This window comes from Phyllobates terribilis, unplaced genomic scaffold (assembly GCF_046119375.1).
Source record: "Phyllobates terribilis strain yellow unplaced genomic scaffold, ASM4611937v1 Scaffold_9__5_contigs__length_417890890, whole genome shotgun sequence".
In the NCBI taxonomy this organism is placed as follows: Eukaryota; Metazoa; Chordata; class Amphibia; order Anura; family Dendrobatidae; genus Phyllobates; species Phyllobates terribilis.
This window is the reverse complement of record NW_027362769.1, coordinates 387,325,447-387,338,881: the sequence shown is the minus strand read 5'-3', so window position 1 is coordinate 387,338,881 and position 13,435 is coordinate 387,325,447. Positions and strand designations below refer to the sequence as shown.

Here is a 13,435-nt window from a genome sequence, read left to right as displayed (position 1 = left end):
TGCATCACCCCACCCTCGCTCTAGATACTGACTACTAGAGCATTGTGTACCTCCCTCCTCTGGACAGATGTCTTCCTCATCCATTGACTCCTCCTCATCCTCCTCACAAAGTGTCCCCTGCCTAGGCCTTTGTGAGGAACCACGTTGCGCAGACTGTAGAGAAGCAGATGGCATTTGTGACTCCTCATCCTCCACCTCTTCCAAAACCTCGTCCCTTAGTGCTTACAGTGTTTTTTCAAGCAGGCAGATAAGGGGGATAGTCATAGAATCATAGAATCATAGAATGGTAGAGTTGGAAGGGACCTCCTGGGTCATCTGGTCCAACCCCCTGCTCAAAGCAGGATTCACTAGATCATCTCAGACAGATGTCTGTCCAGCCTCTATTTGAAGACGTCCATTGAAGGGGAACTCACCACCTCTCGTGGCAGCCTGTTCCACTCATTAATCACCCTAACTGTCAAAAAGTTTTTTCTAATATCTAATCTGTGTCTCCTCCCATTTAGTTTCATCCCATTGCTTCTAGTCTTTCCTTGTGCAAATGAGAATAAAGATGATCCTTCTACAATGTGACAGCCCTTGACATATTTGTAGACAGCTATTAAGTCTCCTCTCAGTCTTCTTTTTTGCAAGCTAAACATTCCCAAATCCTGCAACCGTTCCTTATAGGACATGGTTTGCAGACCAGTCACCATTCTGGTCGCTCTTCTCTGAACTTGCTCCAGTTTGTCTATGTCTTTTTTAAAATGTGGTGCCCAAAACTGTACACAGTATTCCAGATGAGGTCTGACCAAAGAGGAGTAAAGACCGATAATGACTTCACGTGATCTAGACTGTATGCTTCTGTTAATACATCCCAGAAGCATACAGTCTAGATCACGTGAAGTCATTATCGGTCTTTACTCCTTTACTAGTCATGCTGACTAGTGCATCATCTGCACTCGCCATCCGCGTGGAATAATCGAAGGCACGCAAAACGTGGCAAATGTCCTTCATAGAGGCCCACTCAGTGGTGGTGAAGTGTGAACGGCGCGCACTGCGACTTGTTTGCGCCTGCTGCAGCTGGTACTCCATTACTGCTGCCTGCTGCTCACACAACCTCTCCAACATATGTAACGTTGAATTCCACCTGGTGGGTAGGTCACATATGATGCGATGTTCCGGAAGACGTAATCGGCGCTGCAGAGCTGCAATGCGTGATCTTGCATTGCTGGAACGCCGCAAGTGAGCGCACTCTATGCGGACCTTGTGAAGCAGTGCATCAAGATCCGGATAGTCCCTCAAAAAACTCTGCACGACCAAGTTGAGCACATGTGCCAGACATGGGATGTGAGTGAGGTTGCCTAGGCCCAGAGCTGCCACCAGATTTCGGCCATTGTCACACACTACCATGCCTGGCTGGAGATTCGCTGGCACAAACCACACGTCGCTCTGCTGCTTGATGGCATTCCAGAGCTCCTGCGCTGTGTGGCTTCGATTCCCCAAAGAAATTAATTTTAATACGGCCTGTTGACGTTTGGCCACGGCTGTGCTCATATCGGTCATCATAACAGGTAACCGTTCACGGGTCGATGTGGAGGTAGACCGTGACGGCTACTGCAGCGCTGATTCAGAGGAACTGGAGTATGAGGAGGAGTCAATGTGTACAGACTGGATTCCTGCAATCCTTGGAGTTGGCAGAACACGTACAGCGCCACTCTCAAGATTTGTACCCGGCTCCACAACATTTACCCAATGGGCAGTGAGGGAAAGGTATCGTCCCTCTCCATGCTTACTGGTCCACGCATCGGTGGTCAGGTGGACCTTGCTACTGACGGCGTTTTGTAGCGCATGTTTAATTTTTCCCTCCACATGATGTTGCAGGGCAGGGACGGCTTGCCTGCTGAAATAAAAGAGGCTGGGCACGTTGTATTGTGGGACTGCCAATGCCATAAAGTTACGGAATGTGTCAGTCTCCACCAGCCTGAATGATAGCATTTCAAGGGCCAGTAGTTTAGCAATGCCAGCATTCAGAGCCTGTGCATGGGGGTGGTTTGCCGAGTATGGGCGCCTTTTCTCCCATGCCTGTGCTAACGATGGCTGTAGACTGGCCTGGGAGTGTGAGGATGACAGGAAACGTGGTGCTGTGGGTGGAATGACACTGTGTCACTGTACAACAGTGTCAGAGGTTCTTCCATGGCGATCCTCTGAGGAAGTCGAACCAGCTGTGTGTGAGCTGGAGGAAGAGGCTACAACAAGAGCTGAAGAGGTGGTAGGTGGCGCTGTAGGTTGGCCTAGGTCTTCAGTGTGTTTTTGTAACTCCACCACGTGCTTGGTCCGCACATGTTTCCACATATTTGTGGTATTGAGGTTGCTGACACTTTTCCCTCTTTTCACCTTCTGATTACACAGCTTGCATTTGACAAAGCAAATGTCATCTGCAACTGTGTCAAAAAAGGACCAGGCACTGCAAGTCTTGGGAGCGCCCGCTTTGGATTTTGGAAGAGCCATGCTCCTAATGGGTGCCGAAGTGGAGGCTACAGGCAACCAAGTCTGCCCCCTCCCTCTCCCTCCTTTTTGGGCCGTTCGGGGAATCTCTTCCTCAGAGCTGCTCCCACCACCTTCCTGTCCCTCACGCCATGATGGGTCAAGGACCTCATTATCTACACCACCCTCTTCAAACAACTGCTTCTCCTGGGTAGTCTCGACAGCACAGTACGCACCAGAAAGTGGCACCTGAGTCTCATTATCAGATGCGTACTGAGGTGTGCTGCTGACCATAGGCACTGGCCCACCCGCCTCTTCAGATTCAGAGAGACAAAACGGTTGCGCATCACTGCATACTACCTCTTCTTCAAATTCTAGAATTCTGCTTGGCTGGCCCCCTCTTTCCAAGCCAAGAGATTCAGAGAACAGAAGTAGAGATGGCTCCTGTCCAGGGCTCTCTGACTGCCTGGGCAATTTGGCAGGTGGTGAAGAGACAGATGGGTGCTCTTCAGTGCTCAGGACCTGAGAGGATCTGGAACTAATTGAAGTTGATGCGTTAGCTGCCATCCATCCGATAACGGCTTCAATTTGGTCCTCGCGCAGCAGTGGGGTATGGCTAGCTCCTACAAAGCTGCGCATAAAGGACTGTTCCCTGGTAAAACTGGGGGATGCTGAGTCACTGGTGCCCGCAGAAGGCACAGAATCCCCACGTCCTCTCCCTGCAGGCACAGAATCCTCACGTCCTCTCCCTGCAGAAACTACACGCCCACGCCCACGACCACATGCCTTACTCCCTGCCTTCTTCATCTTGGTAGACTGATAAAGATAGGCAGAAAAGTACTAAGGGCTTAGTGTGCTTATTCCTGAACAGCTGCTAACAGGTATAAGAAACACTAATTTTATAAAGTGTGGACTAGACTTTAATATGAGCTAATGTGGCCTACACAACTGTAAAGTGGAGTGTTTGGTGAACTTTATTTAGGTTTTTTTTGTCACAAAAAGACGCTGGATGTGCCTAAAGATGTAATAACGATAGTATCACAAACTTTTTGTAGCTATTACAATGTAGGAAGGTAACCTACAATGCAATAGATGAGGCTACAAAAAATAGGCTAATACTAATCTGGCTGGGGCTGCAGGGCCCAATGCTGCAGAAAGGCTCCTCTAACTACTCCTATATAGTGTGTTTGGAACCAATTTAGCTGAATACGGATGGAACCACCACACTAACAGGAGATATCAGGAAAAATTATGAATTGGCAATAAAGGACAATGTATGAGGCAGTGACGCACGCTGAGCGCACTACAACCAGACGGAGTTGAAGCACACACTACAGGGTGAGCTGCACTCACACACCAGACCTTGCAGACAGCGGTGAACAGTACAGATGCAGAGCACTGTGCACTAGCGCTGCAAGACCAAAAAAATTTCTCTATCTACTCCTATATAGTGTGTTTGGAACCAATTTAGCTGAATACGGATGGAACCACCACACTAATAGGAGATATCAGGAAAAATTATGAATTGGCAAAAAAGGACAATGTATGAGGCAGTGACACACACTGAGTGCACTACAACCAGACTTGGCTGAAGCACACACTACAGGGTGAGCTGCACTCACACACACAGACCTTGCAGAAAGCGGTGAACAGCACAGAGAACTGTGCACTAGCACTGCAAGGCACAGCGATTTATAAAGTAGCTTGGGTAAAGCAGAATAGACCAAATAGGTAGCTAAAACTGTCCCTCAGAACAACAGCGTCCTATCCCTAACTGAATTCACAGAAGAGTGAGCTCAAAATGGCGGCGGCGGCTTTTATAGTGCATCATGACATAATTTCAGCAGCCAATCACAGCCATGCCATTAGTTAAGATGCCTACATGCCTAACAGGATGTGCCCACACTTCTTAGGATCCTCATTGGCTGAATAAAATGAAAATGGCTCATTGCATTATGGGAACTTCCGATTCCGGTATACGATATTGCAAAAGTATCGGAATTAAGTATCGGAATTCCGATACCGCGAATATCGGCCGATACCCGATATTTCAGTATCGGAATGCTCAACACTACTGACAACACTACCTACCACTCCTCCATATCATGCTGCTATACCCCTGTACCGACCTCTGGCTTCCCTGACTTTGCTACCTGCCTGTGCTGCTGACGCGCCACCTGGGCCATGGGGTACCCGGTGCCGGGTCGGTGGATACTGGGGGAATGTCACAGTGGCAGTGACCCGGTCCATGAGCCAGGGCGGTCAATAAAAGGGGTTATGTATAGGGGATTTATAGAGTTTTTATAGAGTTTGTGACGCCACCTGTGGTATGCGGCTAAGGGAGCCGCCGCTGCGGAGCAGATCCTCTGAAGCTGATGTTACTGCAGCAGGGATGGTGTGGCTCTCCATAGGAAGAGCTAGCTCCAGGGCAGTGTAGATGATGATGCAGGTTGTGCTGGGCGTTGTAGTGCAGGGAGTGATGGCGCAGCGAGAAACACAGAGACAAGGAAGTGCAGTCCCCTGGGTATTTACTCACAGTTATTGCAGTCCAAGTTACAGACGTCAAAGTAACTTCCCTTGCCGTGCTGCGTTTACTCAGTGAGGGACTCAGTCCACCCCCAGGTAACTCCAGAGTACTTAGCAGGACCCCTTCTGTGTCTTCTCTCTGGCTGTCTCCTTGCAGCTCATACCAAGTGTCCCAGTCCGGTACCTGCGGGCCTTAGCGGGCGACATTTGTTCCTATATAGCTACCTTCCTGGTGAGACTGGTATGGAATGTTGGCTACAGGACATGAAATACTGCAGCCTCCGGTTTCTAGCTGAGACTTGCAATCTTCTACTAGTTGAGGGACCGGTTCCCTTTGTGTGGCCTGACCCCTCCACCTCCCGGTAGATGCGGGCGTACGGGTGGCCTTCTGCATGGCCCGTACTCCTAGGGTCCCTTCTTCTGTTCCTGGAGCCTCTCTGCTCCCTCTCCTCCCTTCTCTCCTCAGATATTTGGGCCTCACTGTCCAGGCCCGCCTCTGGAGCAGAGCTCCTACAGAGCCTCTACTCCTGTCACTTTCCTCCTCTGACTGAACTCACTCTCTAAGATGGTTTCTCTTTTTATATCTTTCTTCTATGTGCTCCCCTTAACTACTTCCTCCACCCACACCCGCTACATGGTTCCCCTTTACTAGGTTCCCCCCCACTCCAGCCAGGGACCAGGGACTGTGCTCTCCCGTAGGAGCAATCTCGCCCTGCCCACTGAAGTGTGGTGTAATGAATGCAGGTGTTAGGGTCCCGGGCAGCACCCTATCCTTACCTGAGAGTGAGATACCACACCTCTGGGTGAGATGCAGTTCCTCTGTGATGACCGAACCCTCAGGGGCGCCACACTGCCCCTAGTGATTGCAATAATTAAGACTCCAATCGAGACATGGATCAATATTCCTCCAAACTCTTGGATTGAGGAGCAGTGTTTGCCCATTACACCACTCAGGGTCTTTAGACACTGGAGGAATCCTGGGTCCATGTCATCCTTATGGAACTGAGAAACTTCTTTCTTGCTCTCTCCCACTGGTCCTTCATTTTACACGACTGCCCAAATTGTGTGTAGACAAATCAATGATAGTGGACTACTTGAACCACCTGTGGAGCATCAGGAGCCCCTCCATGAGGCATGTGCTAATTAAAAAGGCTAACGTCTCTTTCGATACATTGGGGAACACACAGCTCTGAGGGTGTTTTGTACTCTTTTCAGTTTTTTGTTCTGGGCCCATCAGCCAGAGCCAGCACTTTTTTCACCTACTGTCATGTTATATACCCACAGTCCTAATTCCATCAATGTATACTGTTATGAACAAAGATAAGGAACATATATAAATGTAATGGGTGGAATTCAACAAGACTAGAGTGTCTACGTAATGAAAACTGTTTTGGAGCATCAAGAGACACTTGTAGGACCTGGCAAGAAGCATGGACAAGGCCCAGATGATGTTGTCCGGTAGCTAGGAGTGACTGTACGCACTGAAGAACCAGGATTTTGATAGCGGACAGAAGGAGCAGATAATAGAGGGTAGACGTGGACTGTCGTTTACAAATTTTGCTCAGGGTCTTTGTTACACATGTGGCAGATTATAACATGAAATAAACTCTAGTGCCATTTTTCCTATCACCCATCCAAAATTCGGACTTGACTCTTCATATACCGTCACATATGTGAATACAATAATGATGTTTTATTCTTGCTTTTATCAGATCCTCCGCAGGTGACAATCACAGATAAAACAGTTGTAGTGAACGAAGTGAGTGTCCTGCGCTGCTCCGCCACTGGATTCTTTCCTATAGACATTGAAGTCAAATGGTTCAGGGGCTCAGAGAGGCTGAGTGATGTTATTGTGGATCAACCTCAGAAGAACCCGGACAGAACCTACAATGTGAACAGCACCGTGACCATCACACCCACTGAGGAGGACAGAGAGCAGAACTTCTCATGTAGAGTCCGACATTTTTATCTTCGTGATCCTCTCCAGGTAGACTTCCAACTAATCTATATGGGTAAGCTACTATTACTATCTCTTTCTCCACATATCAATACCGGGTGTTCTATTGACCTTTATTTTGTGTTTTTTAGCCACTGTTTATAATTAATGGTTTTCGGAACTATTTCTTCAAGTCTCCAATATTTAAGGGTATTCCAGTTTAAAAATGATCAATTATCCTTCTTAGTTATATATTACATTTCCACAAGACTTGCCATGAAGGATTGATGAGTAGAGCTATGGAACCATCACCGAAGAAAGAAGAATGGGAAAAGGGGGTCCATGTCACTCCTTCTCAGATAACATTTAGCTAGAAGTACAATGGATTCCAGCGTAGAAAGCCCCATGGTCACTTCTCAAGGCTGTTTTTAATCTGTGAATATGGGATAAAGGTTTCAACTCAAATGTCTAAAATTGGAATAACTCATTAATGTAGTCCTTAACTCCAGTTCCAGCATTAGTTCATCTTTGTGTGGATCTTTATCCCAGTCATCTTATTCTACTCACCTTATGGGTTGAAGATTATCTCACAATTGCCCACTGTAGATCTCATTTCAAAGAAGAGCCGTCACCAGGTTAATAGTGGCTAGATTTAGGGGTTTTTTGTCATATTTAATTCCTACTGCTTCCCAGTTTTTGTTTTTTATTAAATCTGCCATATGGTTCCAGAGGTACGAGCCTTTTCATTTAGGCTCTGATTTTTATGGGCTTTACCAAGGGGGTGTTGCTCACTGTGTGATAATTCAGAACAGCCAAAAGCCACCCCCAGAGGGACAGTATGGCAGATTTATAAGCAAAAAAAAATGTAATACACAGGAGAGCAGTGGAAATAAAATGAGTGAAAACTGTCCACTTCTGCCCTGTTGACTTAGAAAGTATAAAAATGGGATGGGAGAGCTCTGTCTCCACTTCTCACTGAATCTAGCTGAGAAGGCTGTGAACACCTATAAAGGTGCGGATATAAGTGATTGGATGGGTATAATGTAATGAGCGTGGGTGGACATGTAGTTGTACTTGCAAATTCTAGGCACAGAGCAAAACCTTGCAAAATGTAGAGGATAGCCCAGCCGCCTATCCACTTAGAGATCCAACAGCTCTGGCAAGGAAACAATCTAACTGACCAGCTAATTAGGGGACTGTGAAGACACGGGGTCTTCCATGGGCAGAACACTACTCAGACAACACAGGGTGATAGTAAACAGTGTGGCAATAATTTATTGAACCACCAGCAATTAATAACATATAGAACAGTCCCAGCAAATACACGAGATGGTGCAAAGTTACACAGTCTCACCCTTCCGCTGGGATTAGAGTCGTGAGATATGTGGCTAGGTGACCTGATTGTCCTAACTTGGATTCTTCACATCAAAACTCAGAGTTCAGCAATGGTTAATGGAGCAGTTCTGTATCTTTCCAGCCAGGGCTGTGGTCCCTTAGGCTCTCATCCTGTAGTGTGTCTCTGGATGGAGCCATGCTACCAAGACTAGCAGTCCTGAAGAATGTCTCTCTGATTCTCTCAAACAGCTCACAACCGTTCTCTCAAGCACACATCCACAGGTCAAGGATTAGGGAGGGTATTATTCCACAGGGCTCATGTCTCAAATGTGATGGCATATCCGAACGTTAGGCCAAAAATCCCTTCAATACTGACTCTGCAGATGTCTTTCTCTCTATAGTTATTTATTCTTCCATTTCTACAGACAGAAGCTCGGCCGGGATCATCGCTGCCTGTTCTGTCTCTGTGGTTATTGTACTGATAATTATCATCGCTGGTGTTCTGTGGTGGAAACTAAAGCCAAGGATGAAAGGTAATGTAGTCAGGATATTATTACTTCCTGTTGAATCTGTGTGTCCATATTAAACACATGGAAATCCATGCTGCAATGCTACGTCATTTCCCTGTTTGATGTAGTTTTATCATTTTTCACTGCTCATATAGTTATCGGACCATTCATAGTAGGAGACATCACTGGTCCTCCTAAGCTGATTGATGGAGAGGAGGCCGTCCTGTACTGCACATTGGATAACGCCCCCGAGGACCTGTGTGTGACTTGGCTGATGAGAAGAGATGGACAGGACAAGGAGATCCAGACGTCTCAGATGAGAGAACATTCAGAAGAAGAGGAGAGTTTACTGGATACATCCTATGTGATCAGATCACAACGATTAAAATGTCAGTATTCATCATCTCTGAGCTTCATACCCCATATGGAGAGACATAGAGACGTCACCTTCATCTGTAGAGGAGTCTCCGGTAAACGTACGGATGAGAAGACGTTTCACTGCTGGATTATTTATGGTGAGATATTTCTTTTATATGACCTGACATTCATACACTTGTCATGTTATTAGTCCGAGCATTGTAAGATCTGGATAATGAGCCATTTACAATCTTAAAAACTACAGAGAAGAAAATAAGACACAATCTACATAAACCAGAAGACAGGTGGACAATGTGAGAAGAACATTTAATTTTGAGGATATTTTAATGTTATTGATTTCAATTGAATTTTTTTTAACACAAAAATGGAAGTATTTTCTTGTTTAGACTATTTGGCTCCTGTTGCCATTTGTCAATCTCTGATTCATTAATCTGATTTTTTTTCTCGGGCTCTGCCGTGTAGTAATTCCCCCAATCATAATAGGTGATATACAGAAAGGCTCAGGAGCAGAATATTGGGAGCTCTGTGACACTTTCTGGTATTACGTTAAATACAAAAGTTACTGGCAATAAAAAATCACAATTTTTCATAATGAATAAAGTAAAATAAAACTAAAGTATGTGAGTTAAAAGGATACTTCAAAAAATCAAGTTAGCCCTTATCCATAGGATAACTTGCTGATTACTAGAAGTCTTACTATAAGGACCCCCAGCAATCCTGACAATGGGATTCTGCAGCTCTATCATACAGTAAATAACATGGGTGTACATGTACGGCCTCCACTACAGTCATTGTCTATGGGACTACCAAGAGCAACGCTCGGCTATTTCTGAAAGACCTCTACATAGAATTAATAGAGTGGAAGCTGAGCTTGTGACCCCCAGAGATCAGCAAGTTACTCCCTATCTGATGGACACGCCACATAGAGTCTACAAGTTCATACTGCAGACCCATTGTTGTGACCCCTAATTATACACCAGGAAACTCATCATTCACATTTGTCAACAATACCCATTTTGCTCGAACAAAAAACAGAAACCAAGGTTTTCTGGGTGTTTCTTCAGGTGGGACAGAAATATCCAGAATTTTCAGTTTTTTAGTAAGTGAATTAATTCTATTTAACTGGAAAAGTAAGCGACAATACCATTTTTTTTTATAAAACTGAACCTGTATAAATTTGGAAATGTCATGTGTCACCTGTTTGGTGTAGCTGCTAGAAAAGCTGAGGCTCATTCTATGGCTCATTTTGCAGTAAAACCCAAGCTATCCAAGTCACTAACAAGAAGCCGAGTGGGACCTGGAGAAATAAAGTATTTACTCAACTTGGAGAATTTTAATCCTAAAAACATCAAGACTGTCTGGACATGTGGGGTGGAAACAAAAGGAGAAGTCGTATCATCCACGGAATCCATATCAGAGAATCCTGACAGAACCTACAACGTTTCCAGTGAGATCATTATTCCTGAGGATCGTCACAAGGATCCAGGATTCAGAGTACGAGTGACCTGGTATCATGAATCTATAGAGGAACCAGAATCCAGAGAGCTGTTTATCTCAGGTGAGAGGAGAGATATAAGGAGGTTATGTAAGAATTCCAGAGCTGTGTATCAGAGATCACGAGAGATATATAGGGTTTTATAAGAATCCCGGAGCCGTCTATCAGAGACTAGGGTGATAGGAGAGATATATGGGGGTTATATAAGAATCCCATATCTGTCTATCAGAGGCTCAGGTGAGAGGAGAGATATATGGGGTTATCTAAGAATCCTGGAGCCATTTATCAGAGACTCAGACAGCTCCGGGATTCTTATATAATCCCCATATAGCTATCATCTCACCTATCAGAGACTCAGGTGAGAGGAGAGATATATGGGTGTTATATAAGAATCCTGTAGCCATCTATCAGAGACTCGCGTGAGAGGAGAGATATATGGGGTTATATAAGAAACCTGGAGCCGGCTATCAGAGACTCGCGTGAGAGGAGAGATATATGGGGTTATATAAGAAACCTGGAGCCGGCTATCAGAGACTCACGTGAGAGGAGAGATATATGGGGGTTATATAAGAATCCCGGAGCCATCTATCAGAGACTCAGGTGAGAGGAGAGATATATGGGGTTATAAAAGAATCCTGGAGCCATCTATCAGAGACTCAGGTGAGAGGAGAGATATATGGGGTTATAAAAGAATCCTGGAGCCATCTATCAGAGACTCAGGTGAGAGGAGAGACATATGGGGTTATATAAGAATCCTGGAGCTGTCTATCAGAGACTCGCGTGAGAGGAGAGATATATGGGGTTATATAAGAATCCCAGAGCTGTCTATCAGACTCAGATGAGATGTTAACACCTAACTTTTTGGTAATGTTACAGGCACTTTGCACTTTGTCAGTACGACTATGGTGATATTAAACATTCATACTTTGGAAAACATACGCCATTTAGATCACTTTTTATTACATTTTTTAAAAAAGGAAGTGTGACCAAAGATTCCAATTATGTTGTTTCTGTATTTTTTACTGTATGGGTTAATTAATTTTGATCATTTTGATAAACTAGACTACTAGACTTTTACTGATGTAGAGCTAAAAAAAATGTGTTTTTTTATTTCTTAATTTTTAATGGGGAAAAAGGAGGATGAATCCAATTTTTATATATTTTTTATTTATATTACGTTTCTAAAAACATTTTCACTCCGCTTAGGGCAGGGATGTCAAACTCAAACCAAAATTAAAAACTTGGACAAAGTTGCGGACCAACCAGTATACAGTATAATGGGCCCCACAAAGTTCTCCATACAAAATAATGGTCCCCACATAGTCCTCCATACAGAATAATGGACCCACACAGTCCTCCATAAAGAATAATGATCCCCACATAGTCCTCCATACAGAATAATGGTCCCTACATAGTCCTCCATACAGAATAATGGTCCCCACATAGTCCTCCATACAGAATAATGGCCCCACATAGTCCTCCATACAGTATAATGGGCCCCACATAGTCCTCCATACAGTATAATGGGCCCACATAGCTGTGGTGGTTCTGGTGTCGTGGGCCAAATAAAACCACCCTGCAGGCCAGACTTGGCCCAGAGGTCAGAGTTTGACATTTATGCCTTAGGGCATTTGAACCTGCGATAGTTTGATCACTTATTCTACATAAAACAATTTTTCTGTATTGCAGTATATAAGACAAGTCAGTTTCCTATGAAGCTCAGCCAGTGGCTGAGCTTCACAGAAAGGGCAAAATACCCATTGGTGTCCTGCAGTTGAGTTGTGGGGATTAATAGGAGCTGATGCGAAAGTGCACTGGCGACTGCTCCACTTAAATGCCACTTGGTTCGTGGCCGACTTTTAAATTATGTTCGTCAAGGTCCCTTTAAAATATGTTTGTGGTGTCTACACTACATACAGGATGCAAAATAAAGGAAGCCAGTCTGCAGAGGAGATCAACTAACAGAAAGAAAAGTCAAAGGGACAGTGAAATGATGGAGACACCTTTCAAGTCTGCAAGTTTATGGGTGGTTATGAAACATCGGACTGTATTCTGATTTCATCCGAGTGCAGTCCGATGTACTCGCACAGAGTAAGTGGAGAAATTAAGTTCTCTGTCTTCTCCGCACCTCTGCTGCGATTCTCTCATGCAAAAGAATCGGAGCACACTCGGATGATACTGGGGTCTAACAGAGTTTTAGCCGAGTGTCCTTAGCACAATTGGCCCGATTCTCTCGCATGAGCGAATATAAGCAAGTGTGAGCTTCCCACCATTTCATATATACTGGCCAATCAATAATATAAATAAAAATGTTACATACAATTTCACTTAGCAAAAACCTGTTCATATTTTCCTGCACTTAATTTTGGCCAGTCATGTGATCCTATATCTGATGCTGAGCAGTAGTGAAAGTGATTGGCTGCAGTGGTCACAAAGGCAAGTAGACATCTCCTGAGCTGTAGCACTGGTGCAGCACCGGTTCATGTAGCACATAAGTACTGCTTTATATACGGTGATTCACTCACTACTTTAGCCGGAAAAATTGCTGTAACTTCTATAAGAGATGGACAACCGTACTGAAATTTGGCCTGTAGATACTTTGGTTCATGAGAAGTGAGGGTGCAAAGTACCTCATCGACAGCATCGGGAAACATACTCGCGCCGAGTTATCTCGCCAACCTGTCTTTAGTACGAGATAGACCTGGTTGTACGCCTTTCTTCGTGTCGGTAGTTTATGTGGTGCTTGCATTTCACTCTTACCTTATTCCTTCTTCACTTGTTACCAGTATACAG

The 13,435-nt window shown here is 44.9% G+C and overlaps 1 protein-coding gene across 2 annotated transcripts in view; it reads left to right on the top strand.

The window, feature by feature from the left end:
• Positions 1 to 13,435, top strand: part of LOC141162488 (uncharacterized) — a 46,221-nt gene that overhangs the window by 25,190 nt on the left and 7,596 nt on the right. Inside the window, exons 4-7 of one of the 2 annotated variants that reach the window (XM_073648654.1) lie at positions 6,702 to 7,001; positions 8,686 to 8,793; positions 8,925 to 9,284; positions 10,400 to 10,705. In XM_073648654.1, coding sequence (XP_073504755.1) covers positions 6,702 to 7,001; positions 8,686 to 8,793; positions 8,925 to 9,284; positions 10,400 to 10,705 — 1,074 coding nt within the window. The remainder of the gene's footprint in view (positions 1 to 6,701; positions 7,002 to 8,685; positions 8,794 to 8,924; positions 9,285 to 10,399; positions 10,706 to 13,435) is intronic. The other variant, XM_073648655.1, reaches the window with a different exon arrangement.